Below are 26,454 nucleotides of genomic sequence, written 5' to 3'. Positions count from 1 at the left end.
TTGGCTGCTGTCATAGATGGCCTGGCAGGAGCGTTAAGAACATAAAGTGATGCCGCCCCTTAAAATTATCTTCTGAACTTCCACTGTCTGCAGTTCAGGCAGGGGCTATCCCGAGGTAGAAGTAGTTTGTGTGTTTAGTAGCTCTCAAGAAATTTCTCTTCCATGAACTTGTCCAGTGTAAATATGAACTCCCAAGGATGGAGAAAGCTAATCTCTTGAGAAATTCAGATTGACCCTTTCCTGTATAGATACTAGTCCCAGCTATTGCTGTGTGAGTACCCAGAGGGTATAAGCCCTTATTAAAGAGATCGTGTTCAATTGTGGAGCTAAATGTCAGTGCTGTCACTTGTTTCATGCTGCCCATTCTTTTATGTGAATCATCAATATTCATATGCTTTATTAATGACTGTTGTTGCTCAGAAATGGGATTGTTTCATTTCATTCTTGTTCTTAGCATTCTCATAATACTAAGAGTTTGCAGTATGCGATACCCACCATTAACGTGTTCCCTACAAACAAAAAGCACTCCAGCGAAAGCGTTGCGGTTTTGCAGACACAGATGGCATTACCAGACACAAATGTCTGTCTTGGCTCCTGCACGTCAAGTTCCGTGCTGGGAGTGAAGTTAGAGAACGCTCCATCTGCTGCACTGCTTCGGTTACCAGGAGCACTACGCGCGCTGGAGACCGCCCTGGCTTTCACTTGGACTTGCACCGTTAACTTTTTTAAAAAATTCTGGGTAATGAGGTTATTTTTTTTGTCTGTAAGTAAATGACTACTTACCTAATAGGAGCCTTAGAGGACTGAATTAAGTGGAGAAATGGTAAAAAATATGTAGAACTTTCCAAGTACTACCTCTTAAGCAGTAAGACAACATGAGAAATTAAGGAGATGGCTAGCTGAGATTGTAGTGTGATGAACTTCAAACTGATATAAGTTGGCATTGCCCCTGAAAAAACAGTCCCATGCCCACATTGTCCCATCCTCATTGCTAGAACACACTGTTGTGCAGCTGCAGAATGAACTGGACTGAGCTGAAAACCGACTCGGAGATAAAGAAGAAAAATTGGTTAACTTTCAGGCCATCCAAACCACCACATAGCTGCGTAAATGCTTGTGCCAACTGAAGGGCAGTGCAGAAGTGTGGAAAAAATCATAGCAGTGGGATCATCGACAGACCCTTTCTGCAGTTCACGCAAGGTGCAGGGCCACAAGACGCCAGGTGAGCAGCTCATTGCTACTGAGGAAACCTGCTGCTGCCTCCCTTCTTACACATCCCTGTGTGCAAGTTCCTGCGAAGGGCCTCACAAACATGGGAGCCTGACTGAGGGAGGGCAGCGTGTGTAACCAGGAGCCAGGGCAGGAGGAAAAGGCAAGGCTGTTACAACGTCGGCTTTTAAGGGCAGAAGCCTGTTATATTGCTTCAGATGTCTGTGGTACTGCAAATCCTAAGAGTAGGAAACTGTACTAAAAGGAAACTGAACTGGGCTCAGAACTGCTTCCTTCCGTCATGGTGCACCGTAACCATTTTCAAGTAGCTCAAAACAAGCTTGGATTTACTTCTCTGTTTAAGTTCAACCTGGACTGAAACAATCTGGATACAGTTGAACCTGAACTTAACCAACAGAAGTACTAATTTGATTTCTCATTTATCAAAACAGATAGCCTTGCTGAAATTATTACCCTCTTTATTAGGTTTTATGTTCATAGCCTTGCAAAATTATTTGCAAAGCAGTGGCAGAGAAACAGCAACTGTGCCAGGACATGATGGCTATAGAAATAGTAACAGGCGCTTCTAACAACTTGATAAAGTTTGTGCTATGGAACAAATGAAAACGAAAGCCTCAGTCACTACGACACCCTTTTTGCCTTCAAAATTCTTCCTATTACTTAAAAAGTCTAGAATAGGTCTTTATATTGCTACTGTTCTTCAATTAAGGATGGGGTATCTTGTATGAAACATCTACCTGTTCACAACAGGATGCTGCTTTGTTGTACTCAGCTCTGTTTCCCCTCTCCTCGGCTGTTACTCAGCCATCCATTCCTTTCTATTCATTCCTTTACTAAGTAAGGATGGATTTAAGCAGATGCTAAAATGCTCTGCTGAGCTGTAGTCTAATTGGAAGCTGAGGGTGTGCCTCTGGAGACAGAGATTGCCCTTTGAATTGAGGGAGCTCGCAGGTCCCACAACGCAACCTGGTGCTGTTTATGCGTGTGAGATACTCGTATGTGCTTTTTATGTCATTTGTGAATTGGTTTTGATACAAAACCGCTCTATAGAAATAATTAAGTACAAGAAAATTAGACCAATAAGGACAAGTTCTCATTAAAATTTTCCAAGCTAGCAAGGTAAATAAAATGTAATGTCTTCAAGTCAGTGTGTTGGTCTCAAATCCTCCTTTGCGTAGAGCTTGGAGGACTTGCAGCGTCACAAGTGTAACTGAAATAAGCACCAGTGTTTAAAATTAATTGTGGTGAGCCTGGAGCTGAACAGCCATGTCACAAGGATGGAGAAACGAGTCGTGTTCTGATACCAAAACGCTGTTCCAGGGGCAGACGGGCCCGGCTCGCTGTGAATTTGCAGCTTGGTTCATTTCGTTACGGCAGCAGGCGCCTTCTCAGAAATTTAAGCTTCCAATTAAAAAACAAAACAAAACACACAAACCAAGAGGCCTCTTCGTTCTTAAAGTTCAAAGGTAACCTTCCCAGTGCTAGCTGAATGTACACCGCAGCGACGAGGTTTGGAGGCAGCCTGAGATGGTAGCTGGGTGCAGTTCTGCTGATCCTCTACGTGGGCTGTTCGTGCCAAAACCTGATGGCCTGAAGGTAAATAACGCTTTCCCTGTGAAGTCCCCACAGGCGGCAGCAGCACGCTCAGGTGTGAACCCACCCTGCACACCGGACGTTGGTGTTTCACCTCGGATGGGACCCGGGCAAGGCTGGGACGAGGGAAGTGTTGCCACTTTGGTCCCAGCACTATCTGTGAGCGTCATTTGCGGTCGCTTCACAAAATCTCTGGTGCAGATGGAGGTGCGTTGTGGAAAATAGGCTTTCTCTTATCTGGGTGTTGTTTTTGTCTGACTGACTCAGATTGTAACCCCCTCAGGGCAGGAACCAGGTCTTTCATGTGCTTTTGAAGTGCCTGGTGCGCTCACCGTGTTTAATGATGAGTTACTATTCCGTCTTGATAGGTGGTGGTTTGCTTTTACTTCAGACTGGAAGCGCTCAACTGTCTTTTACTGGAAGCGCTGGTTACCACAGCCGGCCTGCCCCTCTCCTGAGGGGGGGAGCAGGGCCCGGCGCGTCTGTGCCCGCGGGAAGGCTGCGGGGCTGGTGGCAGAGCCTGGGCCCGGGCAGGGCCAGGGGCACACATCCCACCCTGGCCTGGGCTCCGCCGGGCCCCTCCATGGGCAGAGCCGGAGGTGGGTGCTGCAGGGGCCCGGCCTGAGGAGAAGCCTTTGGCCGGTCCCTCCCCGCGGGGAGCCCCGAGGCGGGGGGCCGCCGGCTACGGGGGGCTGGGGCGGCCGAGTGGGGCCGGGGCGGGGCGGCAGACGGGCCGGGCGGGCTGGCCCCGTGTCTCCCGGGTGACAATGGTTTCTTTTGTCTTGCGGCGTAATTTGTGGCTTTCGGTTACAGGGCCCCAGTGTGGGAGTGTTGCTCAGTGCGGGTCAGGCCGTTAGCGTGAGGAGTCGCCCAAAGGTAGCTATTGTTTCTTGCCGTCTCCCCTCCAGCTCCCGCTTCCAGATGCTGTGAGGCGAGGCCTGGGAGAAGGGGACCCCGGGGTGCCGGGATGCTGCCGGAGGCCGCCGCAGCCTCTCTCGTCCGACGCCTGGGAGCACCTCTCCCGCCCTGGGGGAGAGGAGAGAGGGAGCGAGCGAACGCACAGAGCAGGGCCTGCTCCTTTTCCCCGGTTTGGCACTTGCAGTTGGCTCATGGGTTTGTGGTATTCGGTTTCAGGCTTAGGGATTTCAACCAGCCGGCGCTGCTCCTGGGAGGAAGGAAGAGTGAGCTATACTTTTCTCATTGGCCCGAACAAAAAACAGAAGCCTCTGCTGGGGTTTGGGAGTGGTTTATGGGCTGAGCTCAGTGGCAGGGGAGCCCTTGCAATGCCAGAGGGAATAGAGCCGTATGGTGCGCTGTACCTATTGCGAGAGAAAAGGAGCTAAGCTCAGGGTAATGCTGCCTCTGCGTGTGCTCGCGCGTCTCCCCGAGTTCATGTGCATGTACGTTGCGCCTCTGCGTTCCCCTGCCCGTGTGTGTGCCTACGCGTGTGTGCGTTCGCATCCCGGCGTGTCTGTCGCTGTCTTTGTTTCTCTGTTTGCTTGCGGGTTTGTAGCTATGCGTGGCGAGTGCATTGTGGGTTTGCCTGGGAGTGTGGTATCTGCGCTGGCTTATGGAGCGGCGTGTCTGTGTTGTTTCTGTGTTCCCAGCTCTCTGTGTTTGCTTAGTGGTTTAGCTTCGTTTGTATCATCTCCCTCTCTTTTTTGGGGATCTCTGTGTTTGTTCTTCCCTGTGAGTTTGCAGGTTACTCCATATTTCTTCGCATCGTTTCGCTCTCAAATTTCCCCAGATTTTTTTGGGGAAAGTTCCCCTTTCCCCCGCACTACAAATCGTTCCTCCAAAATAACAATACATTAACTTGAACAATTTCAGGCTTGTGGAGAGCATAAAACAAACTCTTCAGTGGGGAAGGGAAGCTCCCCCACAACACATTACAAGCAGCTGCATGTTTTAAAACCCGAACTGAGGCTGTGCAGGGAGATAAAGTGGAGTATGCAGGGATTGGATGTGGTAGCAGTTGTGAAAAAACAATTAAAGTTGGGGCATCTTTTGCGTTGCCTGTATTTTCAGGGTGTAACTCTGGTCAGATTGTCTCCCCCTGCCCTACTTGGGATTGTGTTCCTGTAACCCACTTTACCTGCTCCGGCCCAGAGCGCTGAAGGCAGAGAGCTGCGACCAGTGGGATGTAGTTTCTAGATTTCTTTCAACATGGATGCTGTGTTATGGCTTTTTTTTTTCCGCTTTTTTTTTTTTTTTTACTGTGGGGTGGTTTTTTTTGTTAGGAAAAAACCTGAAAAGTTGAGTCGTTCCCCAAATTAGCAGCTGTTAGTGATGAGAAGCTGCTTGCTGAGGTTGGAGCTGAGCGGTGTATAAGATTAGTTGTGGCATGGAGCTGTGCTGGGACCATGTGACTGCGGTGTACATTGGAAGAGGAAGCTGTAGAGGTCAATGCAAAGGCATTGTGCCAGACTCTGGCAACAAGGGAGATTGCTATATGGCGGAAGATCGCTTTTTCAGGCTCCTGAGCCTTTCGGTAGCTCTTTGGGTTGGACAAAAACAGCCCTGTAAGGTTAACAGCACAAATTAAATATGGAATGGCTTGTTTGTGGATGGAAAGAAAAACTGTTGTGGGTTGGTTTTTTTTCTTCTTTTTCCAAATGCTTTCTGGGTTTTTATTAATCACCATATGTGGCTCTTTCACTAAACCCACCTTTATTGGAATGGAAATTGTTGTGTTTAGAGGAGTTTCAAGAAAACAGAGGGAAAATAGGGAAAAACAAGGGGGGAGGAAAGTTGCGTGTTCACAGTTATATCTGCCTTGGTGTCTTCTCATAAAACTAAATTTTAAGCACCTCGATTTGACAGAGAATTCAATCCTGTTATTTCCTCTCTGAACACAAACAGATCGACATCTTCAAGTTTAGATTATTGACTACTGACGAATAAATAAAACCGGGTAATGCTTAGGCCATTTATGCTCTTTCAGAAAAATCTTAATATGAACGGATAATTGTTGGTAGGTAGCACTGCCTTAGAAAATTTTTGTTAGTGTGATGTATTTTACATCTGACCTTTTTGAAACCGAAAATAATTGATTCCATAAGGATTTGAATTTTTTACTTTAAAACAACATGAACCTCTAATACTCAACACTGCCCACAAACTGAGAATTTCCATGTTGTTTTTTTGTTTCATGAGCAATTATTCAATCTGTGACTTTTTGCAGTTTGGCTGGAAGAAAGGCAGCTTCCTTTCCGGGCTTCTTTTATTGTTTTTAAATTCTATCTGACTTGTAATCAACAACATCTTGGTAGAGAAAACATAAAAGGAGAAATTAAAAAAAAAATGTATTTGGGAGGGAAGGACTCATATTTTGAAATGGAGCATATTGAGAGTCTAGACAGCTTCTTGGCTAGCTGTGATTTTTGAAGCATCTGAAATACCCCAGGGGCAGAAAAAGCTCTCTTCCTGCTTCTGAAGGATTAAAAAAATATAAATAAAAATTTAAAAAATCCAGAGTGGGCAAGAGGAGAGACGTGTAATTGCACAAGGAGAGGTTTTAATTGTGAGATAAAGGCGCAGGACCTTTTTTGAAGCCCACAAATTGACTGTCTTCATGACAGCATTGCGTATCATTCTGTCAACTCCGGCTCGGGATGTGGTTGCTAGGCAGCGGGCTCTTATGTACCTATAGTCTCTCTGATTTGCCAGCCTTCTGCAGACACATGGTAAGGTCCTTTCCAGCCTATCATCTAGAGGGACTTTTGCACGCCGTCTGCATACTGCTGAGATTCTCTCTACCTGAATGTGATGAGAAAAAGACACAGTTCAATGAAACCTTTTTTCTTTTCTTTTATAAATCCCATTCTGGTACTGTTTCCATAACCACCCTCCAAAAAAAAAAAAAAAAAAAACCAAACAAAAAAAAAAGCCATGAAACGGAGACCGGAACAAGGAAAAGAGGTTAGTGGGTTAAGTGGTGTGTGTTTCCTGCGTTTGCAAAGGTGCCTATAGTGAGGAGGGCGGCTGTAATTCGGCCATTAGTTACAGATGGTGGCTGGAGGCTTGAGATTCATGCAGCGAGATGAGAGCTCTTCTATCTCTTTCCAGTGATGCCGACTTTAAACTGCTTGGAAAACCTGAATCAAGACAGCATAAAAAATAGTGGATTTGATACTTAGCGATGCTGCCAGCTGGTTCCTTTATGTATTTTGATGCAGAAATGCCTAGAAATGTGAACAAAAAGGAGTTAATGTGCCAAATGAGTTTTCTGTCCCCCAATCCTTGCAAAAATGGCATTAGTGGCAAGTAGGTAAAGAACATTCAGGAGGATTTATAAGCAAATTAGATTTTTCAAAACTTTGCTCTTTGAAGCAATTTGTGTACAACTTTTGGAGAAGGTTATGTCTCTCAAGCAGGGAAGGGAGAGCATTAAACAGATCACCTTGGGGATTGGCAGTGGCATAAGAAATATTTCTGAACAACATAACTTTTAATGTTTTTCCATTTCTTAACTCTGAAAGCTTTCGTTCCAGTTGTACGAATAGCAAACTCAACCTTGGAGATACGCATTTTTCAGCTGAAACCTAGTTATAGTTACTTCATGAGACAAATCCCAGTACTATAAATGCAGAAACTTAATTGATGGAAACAGTATTGTGCGTGCAGTTAACCTCTGCAAATTAAGATGTGAAAAATACTGTTTCAGACTGATTCATTTTTGTCCTTCACTCGGCTTACAGGTATTGTTTGATGAGTGTGAAAGGATGCTTCACTGATTTTCATATTGATTTTGGTGGCACTTCAGTGTGGTATCACGTTTTCCGTGGGGGGAAGGTAGGTGAACCTTGTTGTTTGATATTTATTTTTATTTCTCTGTGCCTCTTATGGAGGGGAGGGGTTGCTTGCTTTAATTTTTCTTTTTTTTCTCGTCTTTTTTTGGGGGGCGGGGAGCAGTACTAGTCAGTGATCCGTTTATTTCAGCTACCTTTGTTGATGTACACAGGGTTTCCTGAACTAGGACACCATTCACCTTCATGAAACAAACCAGTGATTTATTTGAAATATCAAATGTTTCATTTGTTGGTGGTAGTGTTTTCAGGCTTATTATTTGCTGCATGGTTTAGAAGTGTGTTGCAGTGAGTACGTGGCTGTGTGTACCCTTGTTGGGTCAGAGTGCCCTCACAAGTCTCCTTCTGTAGCTAGAGCTTCTATTTCCTTTTAGAGATTCCATGTTCCTTTTGTGAGCACATGCACACTATGCCTGAACTGAAATTTTACAGGATACAGAAGTGTTAAAACATATAGCATGTATGACTGCATTCACATTTTTACTGTTTTAGGTTGCTTTTCCCAGCTCTAGTATAGACAGCGTATGGTGGGAACTGAAATAAATACAGCAGATTGAACATCTCTGTGGTACAGATACTGTTCATCAATAGAGTCCAACAAAGTTGTATTATACCAACGAGCTGTTCTGAACTGAAAGTAAACTGTGCAGGCATCTTCTGAGTAAGATGTTTCATGGAAGAGAGATGACAACTGACAGTTATCTTGCCACTTCCAGCACATGGACTAATTGCTGCTGCTGTCTGCCATGTGCCTCTGTGTACAACACCTGGAAAACACGTGTTTTATGCAGAAAGCAGGCTTGGTGTTACACGTTCATTTGTCTAACGTGATAACCTTGTTGGGATTTCTCAGCTATTTATTTTTGTTGACTGTTGGTAATAGTTAAATCTTTGTTTTATTTTTAGATCTTCTGGCTGATTCCGCCTACTCTGCAGAATCTAGAACTTTATGAAGAATGGGTTCTCTCAGGAAAACAAAGTGATATCTTTCTAGGAGACAGAGTGGAACGATGCCAAAGAATTGAGCTGAAACAAGGCTATACATTCTTCATTCCTTCAGGTATCACTTGTTAACTAACTGGTTTTGGAATCACTGGAATTGTGTTTGACTAACAGTTCTCTGTAAAACAATTCTTCCCATCCAAACCTGGTATTGACCTCTATTTGCTATGGCAAAAGAAGGTTAGGGACTGAATGCACTTAATTTTCCAGAAATTGACGCACCCAGACTGATGAAAAATGTACTGCGAGGAAGTGTGTGCAGTGATTACTTGTGCTGTACTGGGGAAAAGGAGACAGGACTGGGGTTTCTGGGGCTGTCAGTCTACCACTTCTCCTCTGAGTCATACTGACTTTTGCTATTGTTAGCTTGCTTGGAAAAATATTTTTCTGTTTCTGTGATCTCTTCTGGCAGGTTTCACCTGCAGTTCAGTAGCCTCCTGCTTTGCCTCTGTCTGTAGCCAGAGGTGGGTCTCGATTCCCTAATGGAGCTCAGTGGATATTCCAGTACATGGACAAGCAGGCGCTGTGCTCCCTCAGGGTCGTTTCTTGGTAAAACAACTTCATTTTATTGTCATAACTCTTCAGAACTTCTGCTGATAGAGACTGTGCTGAATCTGGACTTCTTCCAGTAGCCCAGCCACACTTAATTTTTACACTGCTGCCCACCTCAGTAGTTGTGTTGCATGATTCAAGCTCTTCTGGCAAAGCAGCCAGATAGTTGCTGCTTTGGAGGCTGGTGGCTTCAGCCCCTTCCGCTCCTGCCTAATTTGGGTTAAGGATGGTACGATCTCTAACGCGCCTCATTTAAGATGTATCAGGCTTTGCTCTCTTTGACGTTGTAGGACTGTAAGTTTGTTTATAGTGAAATAATGCATTGCGTCTGCCTAGTGGATCTCACCAGGGAAATAAATATAGGTAGCCTTTCTACATGACAGAGGGACAGGTGGGTAGTTCTTCAGCTCTAGAATTACTCTGTGGTGATAGGATTATTTTTTTTTTAAATCCTGGAGACAGAGAGAATGCAGGTCATGCGAAGACAGCAACAACGTTCTTGCCAACTAGGGAGCCTTGTTAGTATCGGTTGAAGGCCACAAATTTGCACATTTGTGAGTATTTGGTAAGAATCAGCCTGGGAGGTGACAGGCAAAATGACTTTGAGGGTGGAGGAGTTAATCCATTAAAGGGAATTAGGTCTTCCCTTGAAACAGGTCAGAATGTGCTGTTACTGTTTGAACTGGGTATTTGAGTGTGCCTGTGCTGTTTGCTTAGATCCTGTTACTGCATCTTCGTATTTATCTTCATTCCCCCGTGAACAACCTCCTACGAATAAGACTTTCTGTATGTTAGTTTAGTCATGCTCAGCAGTTGGAATACAGCAAGTTGTGGGAGCTCGTACAGGACACAACTATAACATGGTGGCTGAAATTAAGTGATTCCAAATGTGGTTTTTGACTGTGGTTTCTGTTTTCTTAGGAAAGCCCAAAGTACAGAAATGCCAATATGTCTGGCATTTTAGGCTCCATGCCATATTTAAAAGGCATATATGAGAAAAGCAAATATGAATAATTTCCCCATAAGCATCTCATGGATTCACGGGGTTTTGCTCTGCTATATTTTGTTTAGAAAATTGACTTGCAAATCTCTTATTTATGTGAAAGGGCATTATTTCTGTGTTTGTTTTACGAGTATGGAAATGCCTAATTAAAGGCTGTTCCAGGTCAGTGAATTAGGCATAGCTGTGTAAAACAGGTCAATTCCTACGACCTCTTTGCTGTGGTTTGTGTGAGTATCACATTAGTTGATGTTTAAATGTGTTTTGTATGTATAAGCGTTGATAGTGGTTAGGTTCTGACAATGGATGCCTGTAAAACCAGTGTGTCCCATACTTTCAATTGAGCCTGATAAACTCTTGACCAGCCTCAACTCATCCATGAGGAAAATACCTTCTAATTACAGGTCTGGCTACAGAAAGCATAGAGTGATACAGCTAGTGCTCAGCTGGACTGTGAATGGACAGCTTTTCAGCAAAGGACCTTTTCCGTAAAATATCCTGTGCTACTCCTCTTTTCAAGTCATTTTTGGGGGTGGTCCTAGAAATGCCATTGTACCATAGCAGCGTAAGGATGAAGTAGGTAGAGAAGACTGTAACAAGACACACGAGGGAGTGAGATCATAGGATTGTGGGAGATGCAAGGTTTCTCTGAGAATCTAAGATCAGCAGTAGATCCAGTAAATCCCTGAAACTACAAACCACTTGGACAAGAATGGGAATTATTCTTACAGAAGGCATAATTATAGTGCTTGCCAGGGCCTCAGGGTATTTTCTTCTCCGTCACTGCCATCATCCTTTCAGGATTAAGTTTAAACCAGTTAATTTCTACCTGTGCTTATAACCCTGCAAAGCACTGAGGAGCACAATCACAGCTGTGGTATCAAGGAGAAATTGAGCAATGCGTTGTCAGCATAATGAGTCGGTATGGGCCGAGGTGCATCTTGCAGCATTCTAGAAGTCCCTCCTAAGTATGGGGTGGGGAGAAGTAAGCTGGGACTCTGAGGGATACTGGGCCTGGGGCCTTGCGTAGGAGCCAAGCTGTACTTCTGACAGCCCCATAGGACTTCTCCAAATAAGCGATGCACCGTTACAAGTTCTCACCTCCCACTTTACCGGTTCCCACTGATGAGTCAAGGATGATCAACTCTGGTAAAGTCTGCGGTAAAGTGATAAAATCAACTAGGAACCTGGCCTTTTCCATTAATATAATAGTCTAAACTGATGTCAGCGTAACTGTTGATTGAGAAATATACCACATTGTGCCATGCTGAGGTTTATGGCCAGATGTAGATTCAAGATGTTAAAACACATGAAGACACATGAAGGTTCAAGAGGGGAAGAAGCTATACTCACTACTAGTGTCAGCAAATGATTGGGGTTTTTTCTGCAGAAATCTGACTCTCTTTCCCAGGATGGGAGAGAACTTGTCCTTGTGCAGGAAGCCCATCAGTGAAGAACGCTGCGGCCCCAGGGTGTTTGCACTGTGTATGTTACCATGAGCAATGTTTAATTTTCATACAGCTAAGTGTTCAACGCAGATGAAATTTGGTCAAGGTAACACATCTTACTCTGGTATAGTGGACAGTGGATGCTGCATATCTGACTCACCTGCCAAATAGAAGGGAAGTTCTTTATAGAGTGTGATTTTCAGGTATAAACTGTGATGATGTGGAAGAGGAAAAGCATAATGTCAGTGCTCAGTTATTGTCTCAGTAGGGAAACAACAGAATTTAATCGATCACAATCAAATCTAGAGCTTGTCCAGTATTATTTGCTGCAGCTTTCTTCTGTACCATGTGTGTGTCCAGTGATGACTTGCAGGCAGGATGTGTGAATTGAAGTGTTTGGAGTCCATTGTGGTGGTGTTAGGGAGATGTAGTTTAGATCTCTTCATCACTGTGCTGGGGACACGCAGAACCAGTGTTTGGGCAGCACCCCTCAGATCTGTACGACTCGGGATTACTGTAGTCATGTTTCTGGCTTGTATGCAGCTGCTTGTTCTGTTATGTCCTGATTGCTCCCCTACAGCCTGTTTGAAATACTGCTCACCAAGTTAATGCCAATGCGTTATCCAGTTTTTTAATATCGCTAGTGCTTCTCCTTTTACTTTAAGTATTTTTCTCCTTTTACATCACTGCATAACTTCACTGGAACCTTTTCTTTCTCCTCCTCTTGCCCTTCACCTGCCATTCCAGTCTTTATGCTCTGTAAACCTACTTCTATCCTTGCACTTGTTTTTTCAAGTGGTGCATTATGCATCGAGTTCCCTTCCGTCTCAATTCTCTGATCACCACATTAGTTTCTCTTGTGTATGTCACTGTTTTTACCTAAACCCAAGCTCAAAACTAAGCACAAACAAAACGAAAAATTCATCCTTTTTCAATCCACTTGCTCTTTTGAGTCTTTTAGACTTGCTGAATATGTCATTTTGATTGTAAGTGATGGAGCTCTGACATGGATATCGTCCTTCTCCTCCTTCCCTGTTGTCTTCTAAAAACAAGATCTTCCAGTAGTTTGAACTATGTTAAGTTTGTTTGCTTTTTTTCTCAACCTCCTGCCAGACTTCTCATTCAAAAAAATGACCTTTTCTTTCATGCATGTGTATATATGCTTGGTGTAGACACTTGCACTTGTAATTCAAGAGAGTTTGCACACGCAAAATTGGGACATAGAAAAGCAGGCCAACTAGTAGTCTCTTGTGGAAAATATGTCTTGCAGTATTTGTCTCTGTTGTTTATATTGTGAAGTAAGAATGTAACAATCATGTGTCTTGAAAAGGTGAACTCAAGGCAGTTCTGGATTGTTACTGGTAATGTAGTCTGCCAGAATATGGATAAACTTGGATTTTCTTCTCTTTTTGTGAAGACCAGTTTTGTTGACATCCAAGGAAGTTGCCACACTTACTGTGGGTACAATTTGATCCCAGGGTTTGCAGTGTGATTGGTCTAAGAAAGTTTGCAAACATACTGGGTTTGGTTCCTTGGGGAGGAGATGGCTAATACTACCAAGGGTTACTCTAATTGTCCTCTGTTTCTTACAGTCTTTTTCTGAGTCTCTGCTGCTGGTCAGAGGCAGTAGACTCATGGGCAGGTTTGCTTTTGGGTTGACTCTGCATGAGCGTTCTTACTGTAGGCTTTCCAAATATGTAGCTCTAATGTAAGTACATGGAAGAGATGAGATGTTGCGATGTGTGTGAACTGGTGGTTTAGAGAGCTGTGTTTGTGGGGGAGTATCAATCCTCAAGTGGCTGGGCCATTTAGAGTGACTTTTGTTTATTCTTTAAATCTGACAGTAAAGGTCCCCATAATAGACCACTACTCGGTCCATAAATAATGGTCCAAGAAGTCACTGTGCATTTTTTATTTCTGAAAATTGAATAATGAGCTGCTATTAGATATTGTAGAAGACTTTTGCAATTCCGGTTTATTGAATATTCCCATGATCAAAATCCAGACAGGGTAATTTACAGTCAGCTGGACACGGTGTTCCTTTCTGGCTCCTCTTCAAACTCCTCACCAGTGTTGCTGCATGCTATTTTATAACAGTTGTGTTTCACCTTGGAGTTAGCAGTGTTCCACTGAGGAGTAAGCTGTTTGTTTTACTTTATTTTTCTTACGTTCTTTATAATGCACTTTGGGGCCTTTGACATGGAAACATGCTATTATAATCTCTTAATTTCTTGAGAGCTGAACAATGAGCCACGATCTAACAAAATATTCTTCTTGTCTGTGGTGATTATTACGGTAACATGAGAGTCCTCCAAAGTTCTTGTTTCCAGTCAAATGCAGAAATAATGACTTTTCTCAGATGAATGTTTTTGGGAAGGAAAGTGGACAGAAAGGGATGTTCTGTGCTAGACTGTAGGCAGCTATTTGGAAGGATTCAAAGTGCTTCAAATACTGTGTCAGTAGTTATCAGTAGGATTCTGCTTATTACGAGTGTGCAGTCTTAGGTCACCTCTGCTATGCCAGTCAGTATTTGATGAATTATTATGTAATGGGGCCAGAAGGTAGCATATAGTCTTTATATCAAGGAGAATGACAGGCTATTAAAATCTGACTGGTAAATTTTTTGCAGGGAGTTGTGCTAGGGCTGCATAGCTGCCTGGCTATTTTTGGTTGCTGTTCGCTTTTCCCATTTTGGGAGCTTCCACTGACATTAATGGAAGCTCCTTGCCTGGAACCTTTAGAGATCGAGCGATGAAGATCAGCAGAAAGGATCAGAGGGGAGATTTTTTTGCCTCGAGTGTCCGCTTTCAGTTAGAAGGTGACAGCATGATGTTGGATTTTTAGTTCTGTTCCTCTGCACTTCTTTACCTAATTGTTACCAAATTATGTAAGATTGAGAGTTGCTTGTACTACTGGGGCAAAATTATTGATTTTGTTACTTTTAAAATGTTAACATGATGTTTCCTTGATATATTTGGCTGTGGGCACTATTATGATGTAATCATTCTTCTTTTGAGATGAGAGAAATAACACCTTATTTGCTGGCAATGCCCACTGTAAGGTTACCTCCTTAGTAACTTTTAATTTTTGAGACATATATATTTCCTCTTTTCCACCCCAAGTTGCTGTAAAACCACAGGAAAATATGTATGCCTTCTATATCACAAAGCAAAATATCTGTTCAGTTACTAATGGAAACAGATGCACCATGGTTTTGGCTTGGAGCTTGTAGTCTGTTTGCCCCATAGCTTTAGAAGTTAATATTCTTTTTTATTATTCTCAGATGGATGATTGCATCCTTGAAGATACAGTAGGAATTTGCAGGCCCCTGAAATCTTCTAACAAGTTTGCAATGTTTAATAATACTTGTTTTATAAAATTCAAAAGATAATTAGATCGTATCTTTCTTTTAACTGTTCAGAAAAGCTTTTGTTACTGTTAATTTTACCTTCTTGATTTACTGGGGATGATAACATCTAAATATTCAAGTGTATCTTAGGAGCGGTGGAATAATTCGTTAACTGTAAATCAGCTGAGAGTATTTCTGAGCCTCCTGAATAGAATTCCTGCTCAATGTTGTCTTGGCTTCGTAAGCTAGGATTGTTTTGGGGAGGAAAAAGTACTCATTAATCACCAAGAACTGAAATAAAAAAGATCAACTTCAGAAAAACCATAAGTGGACAGTCTTGTTGCTGAGGCTTGAAATGAGGGTTGTGAACAGTGAGTGTGCAGTGTCTGTACACCCAAAGCCATCTGTCCCCATTTAGCTGAGCTTGCGGCTGGTGTGTGGTCTGAAGGGCAAGACTGCGTGGTGGCTGCTGCGCCGCACTGAGAGTGTGCTCCAGCCGCAAGCCGTGGGACCAGCCCGCGAAGGAAGGACAGGCTGGTTCCACACTCACTCGATCGTTACCGCTGTAACACAGGCTGGTTTGAAACTGGTCACCCATGAGGAAGAGTTTTCTAATTCGTGACTAATCCTTGAAGCCACACAGTGTATGTCTTTCTCTCATCTATAGGATTTAATTGTAGCCTTAGATAATGTTTAGCAGGTGCTTTTGTGAAGCACTTTGAAGAAGTGTCTTTCAGCCAAAAATGAACAGTATCTTATTCCACTGACGTTTGACTTTTTCAGTCCTTAATCCATTTGTTCTGATATTTCTCCAGTGCTTTTTTTAGCATTAAGGATAGAATGAAATTTGTGGCATTTTATTCTGTGTTGCTTTCCCTTTTTTTGAGAATATTACAGTCTTTGAGAGTATTACTAAGGGGAGAGATGTTATCTCCTGTCTTGCACTAACCCATGAAACATTCAGGGTTGTACCAGGGTTTATGTAAACAGTAGAAGGCAGTCACTGAGGAGAGAATTGGTGCCACTCGCTTCAGAGGTGTCTGTATTGGAGGCTGCATGACAAGTTTTTGCTGTGAGAGCTGAAAGATGCAGATATATGTATAAGCAGAGACGACAGGCTGTCCAGTGAAGAGTGACGTGATCATACATGTCGACAGACCTGTCAGATCATCTGGTGAAAAGCACCGGCATAGCTGAAGGTGAGACAGGTGGATGTATTGGTGTGGGTGATACTACAGCAATCCCCTTGGCCGTCCTTCTTGTCTCATGCATATGTGCACCTTGCTCCTGTTCTGGAGGTCCGTCTTCCTCTTTAAAAACCTTTGTAATTGGGAAGCTTAGGATATGGGTGTTCGTGTTTGCAAATGGTAACAGTGAACATTCATCCTCCTCAGTTTATTTCTGAGTCGTGCTTGTATCTAAGCTGTGGGAATGAATTGAATGTACCATCCCAGCTTATCTGTTCTTGGAGCTCATTTCCACAACGTATTACCCTCATGGAAACTGTTTCCTGTTTTCTACTTGTCTCTGTTTCCTCCTCCTTCTGCTTTTCTGGTGCTGGCCTCTTCAGTTTTTCTCTGTACACAGCCTTGTTAATATTAGAACAGGAGACTTTTTTTTTTTCCCCCCCTTTGTAACATCTGTGCCAATCTTCTGTGGTTTTCTACCTTGTCGGTTCTCCATCTTTTTTGTCTAATCTTGCCCATAGTGTCCTACGTCCCTGGAATACACCTTCTGGTGCTTGTGTCTCTGCAGTTTCAATATTGCACATGCGTTCCTCAGGCAAGTCGAAACTATTTTGGGATGCAGTGTGACTGAAAAATGCTGTACAGCTGAGTGGCCAAAATCTATCTTAGGAGCAGGTGACTCCTTGTCAGGACTGAGTCGTGTAGCTGGCAGAGGGGCTGTGAGCTGGATCCTGCATGTGGGAGCACATGAACTGCTGGAGATCTAGGGATTCCCTTAGACCTAGCTGTGTGCCTAGCTCAACACTGTTCAACGGTGAAGGGATGGTACCCACAGGCATCATCCTTACCCATCTCTGAGCTGTGCCTGGAAATCATCCCACGTTCTGCTTTGGCTAGGGACAGGAACTTTACTTCCAAGGACTTTACAGTTAATGACTTTCTGCTTCTTGCTTGGTCTCTGGTTTATTTTTATTTTCCAACCTGGATGGATTTTATCGCTTTGTTATTACAGGGTTTTGTTATTGAGAACTGTGTCATAAAAAGCAGTATTTTCGGTCTTGTTATTAGAACTATGTGCGTTTTGAAGGACCTAGTGTTCAGTTAGTTCAGAAGTTAGGAGTTGAAGGTACTAATTGGCTGTAAAATGAGTTTAGACCTGGATTATAAATGTAGGAAGGGAATTAAATACATTATCCACAGAACCAGAGATTGTCTCAGATACTTTAGCGAAGACTTTCCATTTGCACCTCTATCAGCTCTTCAACAATACAGCATTGAAGCTATATTCGTATTCATTAATCTTTCTGTTGTGGGTTTGCCACGTCTGGGATGCCATTTGTTGGAGCATTGGCTCAAGCCAGCGATAGATCCTTTCACATTTCTCCCAAAAACATTGGGACTGCTACTGAGGAAGTCAGAGGTTGTTAACACAAAGACCCTTGGCATCTAGTTTGGGTAGAGTTGAGAGGTCAGGGAAGGTGTGATGAGACTGAAACCCAAAGAGCAAGAAACAAGGAAATCAACTACACTCCAGTGTGAAATTTTCACTGAGGAAATAAAATTTGTAGGAGGAAGCTATTGTGGTTGTAGTAAAAGCATACACTTGAGGAACAACTGCATTGATGGGATGTCAGTTTATTTCTTATAAAATGAAGGATATCTCCTTTCTACCTTTCATATCGGACTAGAAAGCCAGGTTTCAGCTCAGTTACTCCTTTTACTTAAGTTGTAAATATTTGATAACAAATTGTATTTAGAACGATGTTGATCATTCCATTAAAATAGCTTGTTGCATCTGCCAGCTCCAATATGTTTGTACATTGACTGATCTGCGCTGAGAGAACTGCAGTGGGAAGTAGTGGTGAGGACTCTTCAATGTTCTGTTGATAACTGGCAGTTTCTGACCTGTCTCCTGCCACCACTCAGCTGTGTGGCCATTGACAGGTCATTTCACTTTTTCGAGCATCAGTTTGTTCATCTCTGAAACTGACAATTAAGCTGAATTGTCACACAAATTGACCCTGTGTTTCAGCACCTATCCAATAAGTTGGCTTTGGGGACCTTCAGCATGTGGTTTCCATTCTTTCCCCCAACCATGTAAACCTTTGATTACCTAGTGGAAGCAGTATCCCCAACTTCCTTGACCTTGGATCTTTTTTTCCTTCCCAAAGACTAGGATCAGGAAGATCGTTTATTTTTCCAGTAGTTTGCTGTTACTACAGACTGATGTATTTCGTGTGAGGTGATGATCTACTTCAGCTGTGAAGTTTTTATGGTGTTGATGTGTGTAGTTGCAACACTACCCTTACATGGAAAAAAAAATCCTCTCTGGTTGGTTGGTCTTGATTTGGAAGTAATAAACGGGCTGGATCATTGTGAGCAACTCTGTAACTGAAATTATACTAACTGGAGCAGGAAAGATGCAGTAATACAGAGAGCTGCCAGAGCTATGAGCCACTGGCTTTTTTTATATGCGTCACATTTGTCTTGTGGAATCAGACCTGTACATTGACTGAGCACTGGAACAGGTTGCTCAGAGAGGTTGTGGAGTCTCTGTCCTAGGAGATGCTGAAAAGCCATCCAGACGTAGTTCTGGGCAGCTGGCTCTAGGTGACCAGGCTTGAGTGGGGGGGGTTGGACCAGATGACCTCCAGAGGTCCCTTCCAACCTCAGCCATTCTGTGATTCTGAAATTCAGAAAAGTGTATCCAGAGTGATGAGCTTGTGTTTCCAGGGAGAAAATTCTAGTTCTGATTTCTTTTCCTTCCTGTGTCTCTCCTAACACTATGCCCTTAAATGAAAGCCCCACTTCTGCCATCTGCTGTGGCTCAAGGACTTCTCAGATACAGCTTTGCAGGCCTTTATGGTGTAAAGATTGTTGTGGAGGAGAGCTTTTGTGGCTGCTAGCTGAATGGCATTTTCCTGCTCCCTCGCTGATCTTGAAGTGAAGGAAAGCTGCCACAGCTTTAATGGAAGGTACTGCACAGTTAGGAGAAAATCGACTGCCCCCTATGTTGCTTTGCTGTCTGCTGGTTTATAAATTGTAATGCTTTTCATTAAAAAAGAAGGAGGAAGAAAAAAAAGCATCAGGTCTCTGTGGGTCCCAGATCATTAGCAGGATCAATTCCTTTTTCACTGCAGAGATCAGAGGCTACAGTCTTGCATAGCCGGTCCTTCAGCTGCGGACATACCAAGCAAACAGTGCAGAAGCAGAAGAGCTGGTGTGTGGCTGGCTGAATTGCTATGCCTGGATTTTTGTTGTGATAGAAAATTCTTCCCTCACTTTGGAACCTGTGAAATGAATTCAGTCCCTTGCAGGATTGGGTCAGAACAGTCTCATCAGCTTCAGTACTAGAAATGTTAAATTCCTTAACTTGTGGCTCGCAGCGAAAAAGATTTTTTGGTTGCTTCAGGAAGTTGATAATAGGATATGAAACTTTCACCTTTGAAGGAGGGCTGGTAGGAATTTGAAATTGTTGACGTCTGAAGATGTATGCTCTGGTGCTGGTGTGAAAGAAGTTTGATGTGACTCAGTCCAGTTGCACAGCCCTAGCCCACCACCACTGCTAGCGTGATTTGCAACGCTACTGGAGGTGCCAGTAGATACATCGGAGAGTGGAGTGTACTGAACAGACTGAATTTACTTCTTAGTCATGGATGTGCTTGAGTCACAAGCTTGTGTGTTCTCAGTAAACACTGTAGCTGTTCTGTGAATAAATAGAAGAACCCGATTTACAGAGGGTTGTAAGACTGTACATCATAAGATGCTGTTCTTCTGCTATGACTAGTCTTAAAAGTGTGGCTACGAGCATACCATTTAACCTTTCACTGCTTTAACCTCTCATCCCCTGCAGAATGGGGTTCATGGGGTTGTTAAAATTTGATTATAAATTGCTCTGTAATACTACATAGCATGAGGCATTCTCAGTTCTTTGCTTTCCCTCTCTAGGGTGGATACATGCGGTTTATACTCCAGTAGATTCTCTGGTGTTTGGTGGAAATATCCTGCATAGCTTTAATGTTCCCATGCAGCTTCGCATCTATGAAATTGAGGACAGAACAAGGGTAAGGATACTTGATTCTCTTTTTAACTGAACAGTTCTTTGTGACTATGATCTGTCATAGTGTCTCTCTCGTATTCCATTCTGACAAACAAGAACTGACGGGATCTCCATGTCAGAGTCGTTGAAACGAGGTAAACATGAAGTAATGAGACTTTCAAATGCTGGCTATTTTTAGTGGGATTTACTCATCGGTTTTCCCTACTTCCCACAGATGTATCCCTTCTGTGTCTTTTGTCTGCCTGTTAAACTTTCATAAGCACCTTCCCTTTTGCACAAAAACATATTGCGCTTTATAGACCTTTGTAGCAGTACTTCTGGTAACCCCCCACCTCCCTGTGCACGCCTGGAATGGATACCAGAGCCTGGAGAACTAGTGGGACTAGGACGCTTCTGCCGTCCACGGCTGAATTGACCAAGCTGCGCAGATGTTGCGTATGAAACGACATCTTCAGTGCTTTGCAGGATTTTCTTCTACAGTGACTCGACACCGTGCAAGAATTTCTTGGAACAAAGAGAGGGTGGGACATTAATCTGAACATTGTGGTGTTTGTCTGGCTGTAGCATCTACCCGATGGAAAGAGTATTACATCTTGGAGGAGGTTACTGTGCGGCCTCTTTGTTGGGAGTGAAAATTTTATCCTTGATTAATAAATGGGACACCTGGTTGTCATATACTTTGCAGTTCCATAAAGTAGCAGAATCTGAAGGAAGTGCCACTGTTTTAGTAAGCTATTAAATAAGCTGTGCAAGGCAATCGTGGCGTTCTGATGCAAAAATGGACGAGTGGTATGTGCAAATTCAGATAGGGACTTTTTGTGGCTGACTGGTTTGGAGGCATTGCACTGAAATGGTGCTGGTGAACCACTGGCACCAGTGCCAGCTGTGGTGTTAAAGGAGATTTGGGCTGGCAAAATGGCAAGAAGTTGCAATTCTTCTTAAAATAGTATGTCTTGGACATCAGTACAGTTCACTATTGTTCACCTCTACAAGAGGGCACAATTCTGGCTCCAGGTGGGCTTTTATGCCAAAACGCTGTCTTTGCAGTGAAAGTGCATAGGCCTGAAGCAAATATGTATTGTTTCAAAATGCATCTTTGACTCAGCGAGAGGAAGGGTGTCCTCCCTCCAGCCTCTCTGTCAGTGTTGTGTTAGGAAGGGACTGCTCCCTTACTTTGCAGGGGATATGAGGCCTGGTAATCTTCACATTGCAAAACAGTGGTGGGAGCAGTTGGTTTCCTGGAGTGATTTTAATGAAGAGAAGGACTATTAAGCAGAAAAATGAATTCTTGGTGGAAGAGATGAAGAGAAAAGCTGAAATTCAGCGGAATTAGAACAGAGGGAACGTAGCAGAGAGCAGAAGTGGAGGTAGGGACCAGAGTGGAGTTCAGCCAAGTGTCTTAAGAGTAAAGGGACTTGAGACAGGAAAAAGTTATGATGGCAGAAGTAGGAAGGAGCTCACCATGGCTAGACAGAGGTGCAAGGCACAGGAAGGTTTTCAGAGATATATATGGATATATATGCTGCACATGCTCAAGGGGAGGGTGCGTTGTTGCCAGGAAGGACGCTAGCGCAGGCATCTTGCCTGGAGAATGGAGAAGTGAGGACTGGGAGGAAGGATAGATGCCAGAAACAAGTTACTTTGTTTTTTTCATGAACTAGTAGAAGAGCTGACATTTTGTTCCCACAGGACTTGAGCAACCCAAGATCACACACCTGGGGTTGTAACTGCTCAGTAGTGCTTCATGTCAGGCCCTTCTCCTTGGGAAGCTGGGTGCAGCTTTGATCTCCTAAGCTTTTATACCAGGAGGCAGATTTCCCCGTAACAGTCAAGTATTTTGGTAACTTTTAGGAACTTACCAGCCAGTTACACTGAAATGCTGTTGAAAAGTCACTAGCACCTCGATCCTACGGGAAGGTTCTCTGAGTTGGATGTGTGCCTCTTTGAAAATCTCCTGTCAGAGTTTTTTCGGAAGGGATGCTGCAGCATTTGCAAGCCCCAAATCAGACCTTTACTCTTGTCAGTTTTTGTTTAGATTTTCTTCAAAGTCTATGTAGTTCTTTATCATTTTCCCTCCAAAAATACCTAAGTGCTTTAAAAAAGACTAATGAAAGCCAACAGCCCAGAATTTCCATGACTTCAGAAAAGCAATTTCAGCGCTTGTATGTTGCTGTGTGCCAGCAATGTGTTATGCACAGCCTGTACCTGTGTTTACAAACTTGTGCTGTATAATAAAGCAATGTGAACAGTCAAAGAATAGCAAGAATTTCTAGACAGAAGCAAAATATAAGCCATGCAACTAAGGCATACGGAAGTTTCATAAAAGGCAGGAAAATCATTACTGTTACTTAGAAATAATAACACACACATGCACATCCCCAAACCTAAAAATACCATGCAGGAGTCTTGAAGGGGTAAATGTTTTCAAAGTAGGATTCCAGTGTGTACTACTTCATATTCTTTGCCAATCAAATTTTGTAATTTCTTTGTTCAAATAATTCCATTCATACACTGGCTAGTACAGCAGACTCAGTACAGTATGTAGTTCACACAAATTTGCCAGTGTGAACATACTGCAAATGAGTTTCTCATCAGTATTGATCTTCCCATTGTGTATAGCGCAGAAGTAAATTACATGATGTGATTGACAAAGTAATTTGCCACACTCAAATCAAAGTGTAATACAGGTGTGTTTCCCCTCTTCATTTTGCACAGAGCAATTTTATGGAGGTTTCACTGTGTTTAAACCCGCTATATAATGCTTAATCATCTTTGCTGATATTCAAAGTCATTTTTATGCTAGGTGTAGTTGTTATTGTCTTAGCAGCTAAGACAAGAACAAATACATGGTTGAAACGGTAATGCTGATTTACAGCCTGATAAAATTGCCTAGTTTATATACTTGTCATGCTTATTCTAGCTTAATTTCTCATATCCCTGGGAGACTTTTTAAGAGGGTTATAGCCATTTAAAAATAGTTTTAAGGAGTAATAAAAACCATGTCTATTGTTGGAAACAGCTCCTAATGTGCAATTGAGGTAAACAAATATTCTCCAGCCTTACAGTTTGTAGATACTCTCATTTTGCAGTCTGGCTTTCTTAGAGGCCAATTAACAGCTAGTCAAATAGGCCAAGCTGTTAGTTCTCTGCTAGACCAGCTTGAATAACTGCAAAGCAGGCTGCTATGCAGAGATTCGTCATCTTGGCATAGGGGGGTTACAGCTCTGTGTTACTGAAGAGGAAGAATGTGTCAAACTTCCTCCCAACTCATCTAAATTTAACTGCGTTAAAATAGTTGAACATGGATAGGGACAAAAGTACTCAAAATATATACGTAAGGTGGTCACTCACAGATGATGGTGTTTGCTACTGGTTTTGTTTTCTGGAATGTAAGATAACGTTTTAAGTGGATAGATTAATTATTTTGTAAATAATCATAAATTGTTTTTCAATATTGTGATTAGATTGATTAAACACAAGTGGAGTTTGTAATGATTTTAATGGACATTGTGGAAGAGACTAATATTTTCCCAAGGAAAATGTGTGCTTTGCTTAGGGTTTTTTGTTTTGTTTTTGGAGGGGGATATAAGTCTCAAGTAATTTCACTTTGAACTGAAGAAATGGATCATATTCCAGAGAGGATTTTTCTCACTATACAGGAATAATTAAAAAATGTATTCAGTGGATTGTAAATTATTAATCACAGAAGTTAGAGCTGGAAATGCCTATTAGATGATATAGTGTATTTCCCTGCTAGTGGGGGATTTAGTCCTCTGGCAGTGTCTGTATCAGATATTGCACTTTAAATTCATCACAGAACATTTTTAATTTCTTTCTTTCTGTCTTTCTGTCTTTCTTGTCCCTCCTCCCCATAAGAGTTCATTTGACCATAAGTGTACAGTGGAAAAAGTATGGACACATACATAATGGAGTTCACATCCATTATAATTGATAAATGTCCAAGGTTATCATAAACAACGTACTCCTCTATGCTTCTCCATGAGGCAAACTTTAAAAGATTTTTAAAGTGCTGTTAGACTTGCTTTACTGGCAAAAGGCACCGTAGATCTTTGCACAGTATCTCTTGCTACAGATGGTAGCTCTTACTTCTGAAGGTTTGTAAAAGCAGAGCCTTTTCGGACAAATAGTGAATTGCAGAGGCATGGAGGGATTTGCTGTGGGTTGGAACATTGATAGTGAGGCAATTAGGAACTCAAATTGAATATTAAAGATTGATATACATAATGGGAGCACTGCATGCATTACTGCCTTGTCTTTCACATTGAATTAACATTGGTAACAACTAAATTTGGTGAAGCTCAGAATCTGTCAACAAATGTTGAGCAATGATGTCTTTAATATTCCCAGGCATGTGGCTGAAAACCTTTTGAAGGCTGAGGGGTGGAAGGCGGCTTCCTGTTTGTAAGTCAATTCTTTGCAAATTTTGTTTCCTGCAGTGCTCTCTTGGAAAAATTTGAGTTCCTTTATTAGCAATATTTTAGCATGGCTAATTTCCCCTGTGTTCCGTAATAGTGATAAGTGACTCGATCTCTTCTTTATGACAAATAACTAAACCAAAGGAAAAATATTCTCCAATGCAAAAAAGCCCTGGGGTTAAATGTTCTCACATTTAGGGGGATGTTGGTTGTTTTTTGCCTTTTTTCCTTCTTTTTGTTGGTACATGTGCTTTGTAACAAGTGACACGGGAACATTTGAAAAGGTGCAGCATTGCTGGATGTGTGACCCATAGCAACATGCAGTTCAGATTTGCCGGCTGCATTTGTGTTGAGTTTAAGAGAACTTAACTTTTGGGAATTGCCATGGAGTATTTAAATCCTACACTGCAATACATTTAGTGGGACAATACAGTATATTTTCCCTTCATTACAGTTTGTTTTACTACTAAAAGTGTTTGCATTTCCTGTGACCTGGGAACAGAGACAAGTTCTTTGACTGTCCACCTTGGGGACAGTTTTTAAATACAGGTGTTCTAGTGAGTCATTGATGTGCTTGATGTTTATATCACCACACAGATGTTTCAACAGTGCCTGCTTTGCAGAGCTGAATCTGAGTTTCCAGGTGCTGGATTAGTGGTTCTGTTTAGACTTCACTGTTTTTTGGGTGATCCGGGGTGGTGGTTTGGTTTTGTTTTTTAAAAAGGGCTTTTTAAGGTAATGCTCCTTTCTGGTGCAGTCCAGCTTTTCATTAAAGGTGGGTGGACACCTCTTGGCTAGGTGAGCAGTTAAAATGCATAGAATATCTTAAAGCAGTTCCTATAATCCCAGTGTAATGCATGCATGCAAGCCTGCAAAATGCAAATTTCTGTGCCACCAGGAGGAAGAAGTGTACGGTGTAAGTACAAGTGCATGCAAGATGGCATCCATTTTTAACAAATCACAACAAATATACACAAGTTCTTGCATTTTAGGAGCTTCCCAGATTCTTCTTTGGTACAGTGACCTCCCATAGATAGAAAACTATGTTGGAAAGGAAGGAAACCCACTTTGTTTTCTTTTGAATCTGAAATAATCTCACAAATACATAGTGTTGGAGAATAAGCTTTTTGTGTGAGAACAACAGGTCTGAGATTTAAGAAAAAGTACACAGCTTGACAGGATCTTTTGTCAAAATCCTGCTTTTCTCTTCTGTTTGTTGCAAAAGCTAACTTGCTACCAAAATACTGAGTGTTAATCACATGAGGGATTTTTACTTTTAATGTGTATTTAGCAGTAATGAAGAATTTGTGTGTTCATTTGTTTACCAAATTGTTGTGAAGACCATAATTGAAAAAGATGTATTTCCTGCTTGACTCATTTTAGGTAATGCTGCCATTTTGATAAAAATCATGTGATAGTGTTTAGGAAATTAAAAAAACCCCACCTTTATTTTTAACTTGAATTTTAGTGACTAACATCTGTATGTGACCACCCTATGTTTATACAGTAGGTACATAATACCGTAGGGGCCATCCATCAGTTTCATGATTTCACAAGAACACAAACCCTTTCCTCTCCCACCATCCCAAGAGGATACAAATTAGTGAACCAAGAAATGATGCTATCATGGCAGGCAGGCAGGCAGTCTCCTCATTTGGTATGCTGAAGGCATACATCTCGCTCTGCTCCCACCCTCTCTCCCATCCCCCTCCCGCATACTGTTTGTGCTCTTGATAACATGATGAGAATGATGACTGGCCCTTGTGCTGCAAACTTCTCTCCCTTCCCC

General features: G+C 42.5%; 1 protein-coding gene across 11 annotated transcripts in view; it reads left to right on the top strand.

Moving 5' to 3' along the window:
* The window catches only part of KDM2B (lysine demethylase 2B), a 125,816-nt gene that overhangs the window by 41,576 nt on the left and 57,786 nt on the right, over positions 1 to 26,454 (top strand). For 8 of the 11 annotated variants that reach the window (XM_054843803.1, XM_054843802.1, XM_054843804.1 and 5 more), the window contains 3 exons: positions 7,524 to 7,617; positions 8,538 to 8,691; positions 20,118 to 20,233. In XM_054843803.1, coding sequence (XP_054699778.1) covers positions 7,524 to 7,617; positions 8,538 to 8,691; positions 20,118 to 20,233 — 364 coding nt within the window. Of the gene's footprint in view, positions 1 to 4,090; positions 4,174 to 6,417; positions 6,745 to 7,523; positions 7,618 to 8,537; positions 8,692 to 20,117; positions 20,234 to 26,454 lie in introns of those variants that run through there. The other 3 variants (XM_054843807.1, XM_054843808.1, XM_054843809.1) reach the window with 3 other exon arrangements.

The sequence above is a fragment of the Grus americana genome, chromosome 16 (assembly GCF_028858705.1).
Source record: "Grus americana isolate bGruAme1 chromosome 16, bGruAme1.mat, whole genome shotgun sequence".
Taxonomy (NCBI): Eukaryota; Metazoa; Chordata; class Aves; order Gruiformes; family Gruidae; genus Grus; species Grus americana.
This window is presented reverse-complemented; position numbering and strand designations above follow the sequence as displayed.